At 35.8% G+C, this 15,942-nt stretch overlaps 1 protein-coding gene across 4 annotated transcripts in view; it reads left to right on the top strand.

Moving 5' to 3' along the window:
* Positions 1–15,942, top strand: part of APPL1 (adaptor protein, phosphotyrosine interacting with PH domain and leucine zipper 1) — a 54,435-nt gene that overhangs the window by 16,620 nt on the left and 21,873 nt on the right. For 3 of the 4 annotated variants that reach the window (XM_053219199.1, XM_053219198.1, XM_027039045.2), the window contains exons 8-21: positions 1,078–1,224; positions 2,084–2,166; positions 2,864–3,022; positions 3,933–4,121; positions 6,279–6,321; positions 7,561–7,617; positions 10,131–10,222; positions 11,000–11,182; positions 12,894–12,946; positions 13,518–13,692; positions 14,010–14,046; positions 14,661–14,807; positions 15,387–15,437; positions 15,727–15,816. In XM_053219199.1, coding sequence (XP_053075174.1) covers positions 1,078–1,224; positions 2,084–2,166; positions 2,864–3,022; positions 3,933–4,121; positions 6,279–6,321; positions 7,561–7,617; positions 10,131–10,222; positions 11,000–11,182; positions 12,894–12,946; positions 13,518–13,692; positions 14,010–14,046; positions 14,661–14,807; positions 15,387–15,437; positions 15,727–15,816 — 1,506 coding nt within the window. The remainder of the gene's footprint in view (positions 1–1,077; positions 1,225–2,083; positions 2,167–2,863; positions 3,023–3,932; positions 4,122–6,278; positions 6,322–7,560; positions 7,618–10,130; positions 10,223–10,999; positions 11,183–12,893; positions 12,947–13,517; positions 13,693–14,009; positions 14,047–14,660; positions 14,808–15,386; positions 15,438–15,726; positions 15,817–15,942) is intronic. The other variant, XM_053219200.1, reaches the window with a different exon arrangement.

The raw sequence follows: 15,942 nt of genomic DNA, 5'->3' as shown, positions 1-15,942 counted from the left end.
GGTAGGAGGAGGAATTGAAAATGAGTCCTATAATTCTTTTTTTTTTTGTTTTAAATTTTTAAAAAACATTTATTTATTATTGAGAGACAGAGAGACACAGAGCATGAGCAGGGGAGGGGTAGAGAGAGGGGGAGACACAGAATCTGAAGTAGGCTTCAGCCTCTGAGCTGTCAGCACAGAGCCCGACGCGGGGCTTGAACTCACAAACTGCGAGATCATGACCTGAGCTGAAGTCGGTTACTTAACCAACTGAGCCACCCAGGTGCCTCAGAGTCCTATAATTCTTGGATGATGGGGTGGATCTTGGGATAATTAAGAGAGCTAAGAAACGGAGGAACAGGTTTGTGGGGAAGATACTATATTTAGTTTTGTATGTTTCCAGCACATTTACACACACATGTGGACACACACACATATAAAGAGCCTAGTTGGAGATGTGCTTCTTCTGACACTTAGGAGAGTGAAGGGCAAGAGATACAAATTTGAGAGTCATTGGTGTATTGGGATATACAATCCCAATACTTGGTATTGGGTACTTGATTAGGCATTCTAAGGAAAGCAAGAAGAGAGAAGAGCCTAATGCACAGTACATAATAGGTGCTCAATAAATGCTTGTTGTCTGAATGCAAGAACTTAAAGGAGCACACATATTTTAAGTGTGGGTAAAGAAAAACAAGTACAAGAGAGGAAGAGCAGCAGGGGGAGAACCAGAAGAGGGGTATGCTGTGAACTGACCAAGATCAAAGACTGATGGCTAAGCTAATACCAAACCACTGTCTGCCTTTCCTCTGTGTGGTAGACTTTTTCTACCACACTTAGTTCAGTTATTGTATCATACTTAGTTATGTGCAGAATTTGCTTTACATGTGCATTTTAAGATGGAGTAGTTGATAGTAAGACAGGAAAATTAGCCAATATTTTATAGGATTTCTCGTATCTTAGAAAATAAAGATGCACAATTGCTGGTAATACACCTGTTTCCTTGGGTAGGCTCTTTCCTATAGCCACTACTAAAGGTAATTAAACATAAGTACACAATTAGATATATAATAGTATTTTTAATGTTTTTATTTGAAGGTAAAGTATGAAGTCACAGAAGATGTCTACACCTCCAGAAAAAAACAACACCAGACCATGATGCATTACTTTTGTGCATTAAATACTCTTCAGTACAAAAAGAAAATAGCATTGTTAGAACCTCTACTCGGATACATGCAAGCTCAGGTGAATACTGGCTGTACTGTCTTTTGGATTATAACTGTTCTAAAAACTTGATGTTGAGTTTGATATTCATGTTAAGCATTAGGGTATTACAGACTAAGGTCACAATATTCTGTTTGGGTATGTATTTTCAAAAGTAATTTAAAATGTCATCAGAATACTATTTTAAAGAAGCTAGAATGGTTTTCCTTGCAAATGAAAATTTCACATTTTTTCAGGTAAATGAAATTACTTACCTTGTATTTAGTCCTTGTCCATCACAGGTTGGGGACAAGGGACAGAAAGCTAAATGACTTCTGCAGTTACTTCTGCTGGAACTTCCTTTCACCCTTGCTTCAGAGTAGATTTGAAAGAGAATGGGCAAGTTTGAGTTTGTCTCATGTTCCCTGCATACCTCCTGAGTTAAAAATAATAGATTGAAACCCCAAAGTGTCCCAGGAGGTGTGCATCAGGGAGGAGGCTAGAAAATTAAATTTGGTCAATATGAGATGGCACGTCCCTAAAAATTAAGAGTTTAAGGAAATTCAGATATTTCTTCAAATATGAGCACTTATTATTCCTCAGCATAAAACTTATCTTTGTAGTAAACATAGGTTTATCCATATGACTTAAAGTTTTCCAGTTTTTGTTTACCATATGCATATATTAATATATAAAAAAATGTATGGTGAAATTGAAGTCTGGTTTTTACAGTTGCTCTAAGCCCAGTAGAAGTCATTGTAAACTAGTACACAAATGGGAATACTCCCTTGTTCATTACCTTACCTTGTATCTGGGTGACTGTATGATTCATTTTAAGTATGTTTTGTATTGTGTGTGTTTCTGTTGCTCATCTCCCCACATGCACACCCTCTTGCCTTAGATAAGTTTCTTTAAGATGGGTTCTGAAAATCTCAGTGAACAGCTGGAAGAATTCCTGACTAATATTGGAACAAGTGTACAGAAGTAAGTATTTTCTTCCTTAAAATTGAAAATGAAGTTACAAGAATAACTTAACAGCTAAATGCCATAATCTACAAATATTTAGCATTTAGTTTCCTGAGGGCTATTTTCCCTGCCATGGGAGTGTGTCTCACATGCTTCTTGGTGTTTTCACCATCTTTTCCACAGAATTTGAACTCCGAATTTTATAACTGTGTCAAGGCTTATGGTATTTTATTGATTCTAAACTAGGTTTTATGTGTAAACATAACAAACACATAATAGTAATTAACCACAAGTTAATTACCTTCACAGTTATCTGAATTGTGGGGGATGGGTGGGAATTGCTATGTACATCTTGCTTTTCAAGCCATGAAAGCTTAACGAAAGAAAGTCATTCTAGTCAGGTTCAAAAGTCTGAGCAGTGATGTGGTCAATCTGAGATCTGCAGGGAGACGAAAATGATTGTTTTAAAGGCACAGGACAGAGCAGTTTGAAAATTCCTCCAAAGTTAGGTATTTAGTGTGGTAGTTTTTTAATTTCGTATTGTTGCCGTAATATCTAAGTTTCACTTAAAACATAAATTTGTTTCATAATGTGTTCGTTTTATTTTAACTACCCACACCACTACTACTCTCTTTAAGAAAATATATACAAAACAAATGTTTAGGTAAACATGATTGGTAAACAGTTCTTTGTTGTGGTTTGTTTTCCGTGTTAGTGTTCGCAGGGAAATGGACAATGATGTAGAGACCATGCAGCAGACAATAGAGGATTTGGAAGTAGCCAGTGACCCCTTATATGTACCTGACCCAGATCCCACGAAATTTCCTGTTAATCGAAACTTAACCCGGAAAGCTGGATACCTTAATGCTAGGAAGTAAGAGAACTACAGTTATTTTCATATATTGTATATCATCTAGGGTAATATCAAGTGAACATAATATATAATTGATATCTGCTAAATTATTTTGATTTTACTAAAGGTTGAATCTTTTTAGTTAGTGGTATTAGTGTTTTTGTCAGTTTTTTGACGGGGGTACGTGAATAATTTTCAGAAGTAAAATTTTATTTAGGTATTTATTGAATAATTTAGAATTATTTTTATTTTTTTTAATTTTTTTTTTTTTTTACATTTATTTATTTTTGAGAGACAGAGAGAGACAGAGCACAAGTGGGGAAGGGCAGAGAGGGAAGGAGACAGAATCTGAAGCAGGCTCTAGGCTCTGAGCTGCCAGCACAGAGCCCGTTGCAGGGCTCGAACTCACAAACCGTGAGATCATGACCTGAGCCGAAGTTGGACGCTCAACCAACTGAGCCACTCATGGTCCCCCAGAGTTATTTTAAAAGCAAAACCAGTTTGAGTTTAAATCTAGGATTATATGAAATATCATTAAATATCATTTTTATCATACTTTATATGTAATTATACCATCAGGTCAAATTTCAGTTTTTACCTAAAGGTAGGATAAAGCCAGTTAACCTTAGGAACAAAATGAATTCTTTCGATTTTTTTTCTCTTGAAAGTTGAACTGTAGTTTATGGAACATTGTTATAACAGTTGCAATTTGATCATTTCTAGCCTTGTTTTGGAAATACACGCACACACGCAAAAGTGGGTTGGCATACATGAATTTATTTTAGAGACTGAAAAACTGCTATTTGTATTTTCTAGGCACCTTGGTGCCTTTTTGCAAGCTGATTCTTTGTGATGTTTTATCTTGTGTCTGGCTTATGATGAGATTTCAGGTGTGTTGATACTGAAGAGTGAATGTACTTTCTTCGTTTAGTAAAACAGGCTTGGTGTCATCTACCTGGGACAGACAGTTTTACTTCACGCAGGGTGGAAACTTAATGAGTCAGGCACGTGGGGATGTAGCAGGAGGCCTCGCCATGGACATAGACAACTGTTCGGTAATGGCTGTTGACTGTGAAGACAGGCGGTACTGTTTTCAGATCACTTCCTTTGATGGAAAAAAGTTAGTATTTTTTCCTACTATTAATAAAATCTGTAATCGTTTGAACTACTGAAATGCATGATAATTCCTTGCCATTCAGACATTTTATAGCTATTTTAGGCTTATTACATATTAAGATCATTTTCCTTTTAATCATGTAGAAATGATTTGAATTTTCCTTTCTGACTAGGTTAAATGACCTTGTCAAAACAAGGTCATATGGTAAAAACCCTTGATTTCATGTTAAGATACTGTTCACTGAAAATTCTGCATGGTATGGGGAAGGCAGCACAAGTTAGTGGAAAGAGCCCTAACCTTGGGGTCAGAAAGTTCAAATTTGAAATCTGCTACTTACCATGTGGTCTTAGACAAGTTATATAGCCTTTCTGAGCTCCATTTTTTTTTTTTTTTTACATGTGAAATGAGGGTGGGGTGGTCATAATCCCTACTTTGTAAATTGTTATGAAGAATAGAAATCTAACATAATGTAATGTGCCTAATGTGTAGTAAGTGCAAATACCAATGTCATTTTACTTATTTTTTATTAAAAAAAATTTTTTTTATGTTTATTTATTTTTGAGACAGAGACAGAGTATGAGTGGGGGAAGGGCAGAGAAAGAGGGAGACACAGAATCTGAAGCAGGCTCCAGGCTCTGAGTTGTCAGCATAGAGCCCTACGCGGGGCTCAAACTCAGAAATCATGAGATAATGACCTGAGCCAAAGTTAGATGCTTAACCAACTGAGCTACCCAGGCGCCCCACTAATGTCATTGTTAAATGTTATGTATTTCTGATTAAGTTAATGATTTAGTCCATTAATGTTTATGTGCAATTTTTAAAACTTCTGTTACCTTTGCATTGAGAACCCATAGACTAGCTTTTAGAATAAATTTTTGAAAAACAGAAAAATGTAACAAAAGGAACATTGAAAAAAGCTATAATCTCACTAACTAGAAACAAGAATTAACTTTTTGGTCTGTTGCCTTACAGTTTTTACTCTAACTACATTTGTTTTTAAGTTTATTTATTTTGAGAGGGGGGAGGGGCAGAGAGAGAGAAACCCAGTCTCTGCGCTGAGTGCAGAGCCTGACATGAGGCTCCATCTCATAAACCATGAGATTGTGACCTGAGCCAAAGTCAAAGGAGTCAGACACTTAACCGATTGAGCCACCCAGGCGCCCCTCTAATACATTTTTAAAAAAGTACTTGAGGAAATACTGTGTGTGTGTGTGTGTGTGTGTACACACACACACACTTTGGATCTACAGCTGCTTATTAAAAACATTTCACAATGACTGCATTATAATCTATCTAAGGATGTAAACCATAATCTAAAATTTTTCCTGATGATGTTTAAATTATCTGTAGCTTTTTTCTACTTAATTAAAATACTGTTTTTTGATGTTTCTTACTATTCAGATGCAGCTTCTGAATTTTCAGTCATTTTTTCTCTATGTTAAGATGCTGTGGTTCACTGTCTTTTATCAAATGGTGGTTTAATTTCATATTCCTTCTTTAAACATGTAATGAATGTCAGTTACTGTGTCATTTATCATGCTGGATGTTGGGAGTCCCTGTGTTCATTTGTCAGAATTACCAAATTGTTAGTATGTTACTACAAGTACTTACTTTTTTGTTTTTTCATTTTATTGCTAATAATGCTTTACATGATTTCCCATTTCACATTCCTAGTGTGATTCAAAATTAATAATTATTTTTTTCTCTAACTTAGTAACATTTATAGAAAAGCTAAACATCCCAATGTGACTAATATATTGAAAAATTTTACTTAACTATATTTATGGAGAAATAATAACTAAGTATAATTGGTGTTTTCTATTAGGATTACTGATTTATATTTGAAATATGTAGGATATGTCAGAAAGTTGAAGTGCATCGTCTTATTTGCAGTGTTCTTTTGCTACAGGTTGTCTTCTGAAAAACAGCACCTGTTTCTTTTTTGGTTATGTTTTGGCACAGACAGCCAAAGTCAAAGTTGTTAAAATATGAGTACAGATGCCCCTGGTGGTCTCCTTTTCCTAAGATATTGATTGGTTGTGTGTTTTGGGTTTTTAAAGTTTTGATACTGATTGGTTTTATATGTACTTTGAAAGATAAAACATTTTCTCAGATCAATTTTTTTAAGTTAAGGGTCAAACTTCTTTCTTTTTTTTTCAGATCTTCAATTTTGCAAGCAGAAAGTAAAAAAGACCATGAAGAGGTAAAATTTTATCTAGTTAATTTCTTCAGCAACCTCTCAAGATATCTCAGCAACTAAATATTAAGATAGAAATTTGGAAAATCCTAGTTAATTAAAAAATTTTTAAAAATAAAATCTATTGTCCCCAAGCAACATTCTTAAGTTTCACACACAATTTTAAAGCTAGACCTATAAGGGGAGACATTAGAAATCGTTGCTGTCTGTCTTTTTAAAGGCACGACTTCAGAAATGACCTTGTGACTATTGCTTTCTGGCAAGTTAGTAGTATCATGAGGTGACAGTTTAATTTATTCTCTTCTCTCACCAACTTTCTGAGACCGTATTTGCTGCATTAAGAACATAGTGGCAACAGATGTAGCATGGCAGGAAGCAAGTAAAGCTTAAAATGAAAGACAGAAAAACAAAAATTTGGGAGTGTCTGTTCTTCCTCACGAGTCTTTTATTTTTGGCTCCATTTTTACTTCTAGTGCACCAAATATGGAAGGTAAGTTACCACCAAGAACTGACACTTCAAAAACTTTGTCTTGAGAAATACTCTTCGATGAAAGTATACTATACTTGATTTTGAGCGATTTTATCTGGTATTATAACTGTGTTGGTAGAAGACAAGGTTAGAAATTACATAGAGATCTATTTTTATTTACCTCTTATGCAAAAGAGTAGGTATTAAAACTTGCTTTTGGTTTGTGAGGAACACAGACCTGTGTCTGCTCTCTGCAGGGTTTACCACACAGAATATTAGTTTAATGAGGCTCATCATGGACTGAAATCCTCGAGAGTGAAGTGGAAAATGTGGAAGAGAGAGCATTTTCTATGTTAATTAGTTATAAATCTGAAGAAGGGAAGTATGTAAAATGCATTCGCTGGGAATATATTTAGCTCTTTACTTTTTTGCATTAGTGTTAATCATGATATCTGAATCCAGACTCTCTTATTTGGTGGAGATTATGAAGGGAAGTGATATAAAAAGACAAATACAGGCTACTAAATTATAACTTAACATTATTGCTATATTTTTATTCCCTTGTATGAAGTTAATTTGGGCTTTAAAAATAATAAATCTATTCACTGTTCTGTTACACACAGACTATATGTATATAGGAAAATACTGTTTTTGTGAGAAAGATTATGTGTTACATCTTATGAAACTTCTATTCAATGAGATATTGAACATTCTCGTTTAGAAGAGAAGCATTGTAGGAAAAAAGTCTTATTTTTCTTTTTCTTTTTCTCTTGCAGTGGATCTGTACAATAAATAACATATCCAAACAAATATATTTAAGTGAAAATCCAGAGGTAATGTTTTTATTTATGATATCCAGCTCTGGCAAAATTGAATACTTCTGTGGATTACATGGCTTTTATTAATTATGTCTTAATCTCTCAAATTCTGTAATCTTGATTTGCCCTTGAATGGGTAGCTTTAACGTATCCATATATGAGCATCTGGTCTTCTTAGATAAATTATTTCAAATGTAAAGGAAATCTGTCAGCTAACAAATATTTACTGGGTATCAATGCTGGATTTAGCCTTGGGCTGAGCACCATGGATAAGGATACAGATGAATAAGAATAAGCCAGGGCTCTGCCCTCCAGGGGCCTCTGTGTATGGGAATACAAACATAACATTTAAGTAACATTTCATATAAAATAGCATATAATTGAAAGTGTATAGTAATGACTAGAAGCTTAAGATTTGAAAATGTTAAGATCAAATATAGACTTTAATTTTAGAGAAAACTGTGGAGATGATACAGACTCCTGAGCTGGCTAAGATTTGTCCATATTTTGAGGATAAGAGAAGAAATTACAGACGTGAGAATAAAAACAAAAGTACAAAGGCAGAAACAGTGTGTTTCTGAAACCAGTAGTATAATCGGAGTTCAAGTTTCTTGTTGGAGAATAATTGAAAGCTGAAATGTGCATACAAATCACCTGGGGATCTTGTTAAAATACATATTATATCTAGGGTTCGGGTATTCAGCCTGAACTCTGTTTTGCCACATACACTTTGAGTAGCAAGGGTATCAAGCCAGATGAACTTCCATGTAGGTGCAATCCAGATATACAGGCAGAACCCAGAGAACTGTGGAAGGAAACAAGTGGGTCCATACTACAGTGTAGTTGGGAAAAGACTTGGTTTAGGACAGGAGCTGTGTGTCCTCTGCCAGTCTTGGTGGGCCCAGTTGTGCTGTGAACCTGGCCGCCTCCAGGACACCGCAAGGCTGTGCAGTACTGATAATTTGAGTTGAGGCAGAACAGGGCTGATTTCTTCAGGAAGCCCTCACTTTTTTAAGTCTTAAACTGTTGTTGGATAATAGTTGATTAGACAGGGGTGTCTGGGAACATGTAGGAGACCATTACAATAAATAAGGGATGAGCTGAGGGTCTGGACACCCTGGTAACTAAGAGAAGAGAGAAGAAATGATACATTGTAGAAACAGGTAAAAAGACATTGACTAGAGTAGTTACTAACTGACCAATATAAAGGATGAAGGAGATGAATTAAAGATGACTTGCAGGTTTTAAGCTCAAGTGAATGGAAGAACAATTTGAAGAGTTCTGTTTTTATTATAATGGCTTTGAAATGCCACCCAAGACACCTAGGACTTAGATTCCTGGGAACAAGTTTTGAATAAAGAAACAGTATCTCATGATCTCCAAAATATTAGTAACTTCTATTAGTTGTATAATAATTTTATGAGCCTAATCTGAGAAAATTAGTGCTAATTGTAGAGAAGCCTTTTGCTTGTAGTAATTAGATCTGTTGCCAGTCTAGCTTTTCCTTTCTGTTATGCTACTTGGGAGCAACAGAAAATTAAAATGGAAGTTGGATGATCTGTTAATACCTAGAGAATACGTGGTGAATACAGTGTTTGCATTTGAATAATTCAGGGTTATCTTACTTTCCCACAAGTTATCAGAACTCTAAATTTTAAGTAGTATTTTCCAGATTATCCAGAATTACTTTATCTGTGTTCAATGAGAGGAGAAATTCTGATCAACTTGTAGCATTGTCGTGATATTTTTGCTAACTATAAGACACAGAAATGCAAAAATGTTAAGTGACGACGGGGTTCCTGGGTGGCTCAGTCGGTTAAGCATTTGCCTTCCGCTCGGATCATGATCTCACGGTTCGTGGGTTCGAGCCCCACGTTGGGCTCTCTGTTGTCAGTGCAGAGTCTGCTTTGGATCCTCTGTCCCCCTCTTTCTGCCTGAATAAGTAAACTTAAAAATTTTTTTTAAATGTTACATGATGTTTTTTCTAATGCAAATACTATTTTATGTAGCCAGTGTTTGAAATATGAAGTTTAAAAATATTTCTTATAGGAAGCTTTCTTTCACATTTTGGTCCAAAAATGATAACTTCATCAGTTAATAAATATGTAGATGTTTCTGAGCGTAAACATATTTTGGAAGATCATGAAAACACTCAGCTGTATAGTTATAAAAATTTTTAATAGTTTTGATATTTTCTGCTTGTTTCCTACTCTTAAATTTATTTATTTAGCAAATGTGTTGAGTACCTATATACTAGATGCTGTATTAGGTCTAACAATACAAACCTTAGTCTAGAAAATCTGGTAGTTAAATATTTAAAGACCTAGGTCTGTAAGAAGTAAGAGGAAGCTTATTATGTTATAAAGTTAATTATGTGTCTTAATATTAAGATGGAATGTGGAACTACTTTAGTTACTCCAGTTTGCATTTTAAGTGTTACTCAAGAGCATTCTGACAGTTCAGAGTTCTGTTCAAACTTTTGGTTTTCTTGCTTTACTAATTCTAGTCCTTTTTAAAAAACAAAATAGGAAATTGCTGCACGAGTAAATCAGTCAGCTTTGGAAGCGGTCACTCCTTCCCCATCTTTCCAGCAGAGGCATGAAAGTCTGCGCCCGGCAGGGTGAGTTACCAGACTTTTGGTTATTTAAAACTGTATGGGCTATTGGGGCGCGTGGGTGGCTCAGTCAGTTAGGTGTCCAACTCTTGGTTAGCTCAGATCATGATCTCACAGTTCATGAGATGAAGCCCCACACTGTGCTCTGTACTGACAGTGCACAGCCTGCTTGCGATTCTCTCTCTCCCTCTCTCCCTCTCTCCCCCTCCTCCCCTGCTCACCCGCTCGTTCTCTCTCTCTCAAAAATAAGTAAATAAACTTCAAAAAAAAAGTGTCTTAAAACTATATGGGCTATTGAAAGTGTTAGCAAAACACTTTGATTTTAGTAGTGCTACTTACGTTAGTACGAAATATGCCCCCCAGACATAGAAAGTATATTTTCAAATTGGTAAATTTACCAGCGAGAATGCTAAATAAAAAAGATTCCAAATTTTCCTAATGTTTATCTCTAGAGTGAGGTCATTTATGTTTTTGAATTTAGTCATTGGAAAGAAAGAAGTCTGTTATTAAATAAGTAGCTGTGATTGTATTTGTTGAAATTTGTTCTGTTCCTCTTACTGACATAAAATTGTATTTTCTGGGCACCTGGGTGGCTCAGTCAGTTAAGTGTCTGACTCTTGATCTCAGCTTGGGTTTTGATCCCAGAGTTGTGAGTTCGGGCCCCATGTTGGGCTCTGTTGGGTATGAAGCCTACTTAAAAAAAAAAAAGTTTCTCATAGTTTGTATTTAATTTCCAAAAGAGAAAACTAAATGCAATGCCTTCTGGTTTTCTTCTGTGCTTAGACAATCTCGGCCACCGACAGCTCGAACCAGCAGCTCAGGATCCTTGGGATCTGAGTCCACAAATTTGGCTGCCCTCTCTCTAGATTCTCTTGTTGCCCCAGACACTCCAATACAGTTTGACATCATTTCTCCTGTGTGTGAAGATCAGCCTGGCCAGGCAAAAGCCTTTGGCCAGGGAGGCAGGTGGGTGATGGCATCATAGTGATACGGTTCTATGGTCTATAAGGTTTATGATTCCATTTTTACACAGTGTGTCTCACATATATATATTAGCTGTGTTGTACTTTCTTTAATTACCTAATTTTGGTAGTTGAGAAAGAATCATGTAGGTTTTTCTCTTTGTTTTCTGCCTCAAATAAGTGAAGGCAATTCAGTTTAAGAGAATTTTGAATTTTTTTTGAGATTACTTAATTTTGAATTATTTATCTGCTTCTGGTATTTGCTCTTAAAATTGCAGAAGAAAGCTAACAGTCCATTCTTTAGGTCATGACAATATTTCAGAAATTCTTGAGGGGCGCCTGGGTGGGCTCAATCGATTAAGTGCCCGACTTCAGCTAAGGTCATAGTCTTGTGGTTTGGGTCCCACGTTGGTCTCTCTGCTGTCAGCACAGAGCTTGCTTCGGATCCTCTGTCTCCCTCTCCCTCTGTGCCTCCCCCAACTCTCTCTCTCTCTCTTTCTCTCTCAAAAAATAAAAATAAACATTAAAAAAAAAAGGAAAAATATCATCTTGAGTCAGAGTAAGAAATCTCCTGGGGCACCTGGGTGGCTCAGTTGGTTAAGTGTCCGACTTCGGCTCAGGTCATGGTCTCACAGTCCATGAGTTCGAGCCCTATGTAGGGCTCTGTGCTGACAGCTCAGAGCCTGGAGCCTGTTTCAGATTCTGTGTCTCCCTCTCTCTCTGCCCCTCCCCCACTCATGCTCTGTCTCTCTCTCAAAAATAAAAATAAACATTAAAAAAAAAAGTCTCCAGGAAGGCACTAAATTCATGTTGTGAATCATTAATAAATCATCTTTTGTTTATATAATGAGAAATATCAAATTTGTTAAAAAATTTGTTTTTGGCTCTGGGATGAAGGAAATGTGACTTAAGGCAAATTTATTTAAGTAGGTTGGACACCTCATACATTGATTTGGATATACATGGCTATGACCAAGAAAAAATTTCTGTTTGATCATAGAAATCTACTTAGGATTTGATAGAATAGGTCAGACATGTATTATGGAGATCAATTTCATGTTATCTTAATGCCAATGTTATTTAAAACAACTTAGCTCTCTGTTTGTTTATAAAACCTATTTTCAGTTGTACTTTTCTTCCTTCATTGTGGGTGTGCCAAGAACCAAGCACCCTTAGGGGAGGTAGCTTCATCCCTACTTAGCTTTTCTTCTTGCATTCCATTACATATGCCTTCAGAAATACAGGTTTAAAATTTAAAAATGTTCCAGTTAGCATAGTTAACTTGCAACATGTAATAAAGGACCTAAAAAGAGGTTTTTAAAATCCCAGGAAATCCTTGGCATTTTTCTTAGGTAGCTAAAATTGAAGCTAAATCGGCTGTTCCTTTCCCCCTTTATTTGAATTCAAGGTTTTCACAACATGGTTTATTAGGATGTTGGGGCATGTGTGTGTCTGTCTATAGTTCATCCACATCTTCTAGAATGCAGCAGCTTTGAGTTCAGCCTGCTAAGTGTGAAGGTAGAGGCCTTTGTCAGAGTAAGGTGGTCATCAGTAGCATACCTTGACAGGATCAGGCATTTTAGAGCTTTATAAAAAAATGTGTGTACAAGTTTTTGTGACTCTTAGTTTTTAACTCCAGTTTCAATGATTGAGGTTTCTTCCATATGGCTCATGGTAACTGACCATTGGTTCATAATTTTTTAAAAACTTTTCAGGCGCACAAATCCATTTGGAGAATCTGGAGGAGGTACAAAATCTGAAACTGAAGGTAAAACAGATGTGCAGTATTCTTATATTTTAAAAATTCTCTGGTAAACTGTGTGAAGGATTTGTTTTTATTTATTCTGATGTATGCTGTTTTAATGGTACATTTACTTCATAGCTTTCTTTTTGCTCATAGTACACTCAAAGCAACAGAACTTAATCAGGCTTAAAGATTTCATTAAAATTGTAGAATATCATACTTTTGACCTCGTCGTCAAATTCTCAATGCAGAAGCTGTCCTTTAAGTTTTTCCTAGCAGTTCATGTTTTCTTCTGCTAACTGGAGCATGACTTTTTTTCTTTTTGCAGTAACTATTTATTTTGATACATTTCAAGCTTACAGCAAAGGTATAAGAATAGTACAAGAACCACCTATTGTTGAAGCAGAACCTTTTGCTGTTTGAATTTGAGACCTTAATTTTCTTATAACATGAACACTGTAGTTAGGAGTAATTTGTAAATACTTCTACTAGGTTGTATTTTTTACTACAAAATCTAAAAGATGACAGTGTGTTTTATTCTTAGGAAGAGATATGTGGAATTTAGAAATATATAATGTATCTTGTTCTTTTGTAGATTCTATTCTTCATCAGTTATTTATTGTCCGATTTCTTGGTTCCATGGAGGTGAAATCAGATGACAATCCAGATGTTGTTTATGAAACAATGCGGCAAATTTTAGCTGCCCGGGCCATCCATAACATCTTTCGTATGACAGAGTCACATTTATTAGTCACTTGTGATTGTTTAAAGTAAGTAATGACCTTCCCCTTAAAAAACTGTGCAAAAAATGGGGCGCCTGGGTGGCTCAGTCGGTTAAGTATCCGACTTCAGCTCAGGTCATGATCTCGCTGTTTGTGAGTTCGAGTTCTGCATCGGACTCTGTGCTGACAGCTCGGAGTCTGGAACCTGCTTTGGGTTCGGTGTCTCCCTCTTTCTCTGCCCCTCCCCTGCTTGTGCTCTGTCTCTGTCTGTCTCTCAAAAATGAATAAATGTTAAAAAAAAAAAAAACTGTACAAAAAGTTTAATTTCAGCCTAATTAAAATGTTTTCCAAAATTTTAATTATAGGTTAATTGATCCACAGACACAAGTTACAAGGCTCACGGTGAGTTCGGCATGTTTAAAGCTTTATTGGAAATCCCTCTGTGCACATACAAGTGTGTATCTTTATAATAATTCTGAACCTATATATTGAAATATGGTAGTAATTATGATTGGCTAAGTTATAATTAAGCTGATGGTGGACATCTTCCCCCATAAAGTTATAATTGAACATTCCATGCAACTTAAAGAATTGTGCAATCTGCTGTGATACTTAGGTTTTCTTAGGATATGATATATGCTGCCTGGTTAAGGGATAAACACAGGAGGAATTAAAAGGTGAACATGATTGAGTTTATAGTTATCTAGGTTGAAATAGTTGCAAGTATATGCTCTTATTTAATCATTTAATAATATAGAGCATTTTTGTTATTCTATTTGTTATTGTAAAATGTGTAAATGACTAATAAATTCAGCATTCAACAACCTCTTATTCTGCCTGGTAATCCAAACCAAATATGACATTTTTGTTCTTGGATTGCCATGTTGTTAAAAAAAAAAAATTGGCTCTAATGTTCTGTTTATGATATAACTTAGTAATTGAGTTTGTTATGTATAAGAGTGCAGTTGTAAGTGTTTGAAAAATCTCACGTTTGCTTCTGATGTTTTCTTTGGCAGTTTCCATTACCCAGTGTAGTTTTGTATGCTACACACCAGGAAAATAAAAGGCTTTTTGGATTTGTTCTTCGGACATCAGGGGGCAGAAGTGAAAGTAATCTGTCATCAGTCTGCTACATATTTGAATCAAACAATGAGGGGGAAAAGGTATACATGGCCTTTCAAAATGTGTTTAGGTTGTGAAATATATATCATAGTCAAAGTTCTTAGTAAGATTTCTGGAAAAAACTCCCAAAGTTGGCCTACTTCAGCAGAGTTGTTTGACCAAAGCCCGTTGCTCTGAAGGTATCTGAGCTGATATGTTGGGCCTTCTGACTTACAGACCTGTGTCTTCCCTGGCCATTGAGCGCTAGTGCAGTCTTCTGGCCTCATTCCCTTACTCGGGGACTGCAGTATATTCCCGCAATCAGCCTTTTCCAGATGTCTTCAGCTTAGAACAGCATCAGCATCTGCTTAGTTCTCTGCAAATCTTAGCATCTCAGTAATGAATTTGAGATAACCGGAAGGTGGGTGTGTGAAAGAGGCGAGACGCAGCAGCGGAAACTCAGACTCTGAAGAAAATACACAGGTGCTTCGTTTGGGGACTGAAACATTCTTAAATCAGGTTTTGTCTGAAGCAGTGTGTTATAATGAGTTGTAAATCTAGTTGCACCAGCCATTTGGATACTTGAAATTATTACTTTGAATGAGAACTGGCTGAGTTTTTCCTATTTTTTCCCCTTTTAGATTTGTGATTCTGTTGGACTGGCAAAACAGATAGCTTTGCATGCAGAACTGGTAAGAATCTAAGATACTTATTAATTATCCAAGAATGTTATCTAAAGTAATATAAGGTCTTTCATATTAGCAAGTAAATAAAATGATTTTGCTGTGCAAGGTTATCAGTGGATACTATTGCTGATGCAGTATTTAGAATTTGGATAAATGACTAAGAATGTATATTTTTAGTGTGCTTTCATGTAAATATAAAAATATGAAAAGGTTACAAAGGCCATATGAATTGAAAAGTCTAAAATTTAAAGTTGTTTCATATTTAATTCATTAGTTGTACTTATCTGTGTTTTAGGATCGTAGGGCATCGGAAAAACAAAAGGAAATAGAGAGGGTAAAAGAGAAACAACAGAAAGAACTCAGTAAACAAAAACAAATCGAAAAGGTATGTAGTCCTAGTATCTAGATCTTTTTTGATATGATGTTTATGAAGTTTCCTTAATTCAGCACTGTGACTTTCAGGTTGGAATTTCCAAATGAAATTCTGTTTCTGCTTCCTCAGCCACTTCAT

The sequence above is a fragment of the Acinonyx jubatus genome, chromosome A2 (assembly GCF_027475565.1).
Source record: "Acinonyx jubatus isolate Ajub_Pintada_27869175 chromosome A2, VMU_Ajub_asm_v1.0, whole genome shotgun sequence".
Taxonomy (NCBI): Eukaryota; Metazoa; Chordata; class Mammalia; order Carnivora; family Felidae; genus Acinonyx; species Acinonyx jubatus.
Note: the sequence above shows the minus strand (reverse complement) of the source record. Positions and strands in the feature narration are given on the sequence as shown.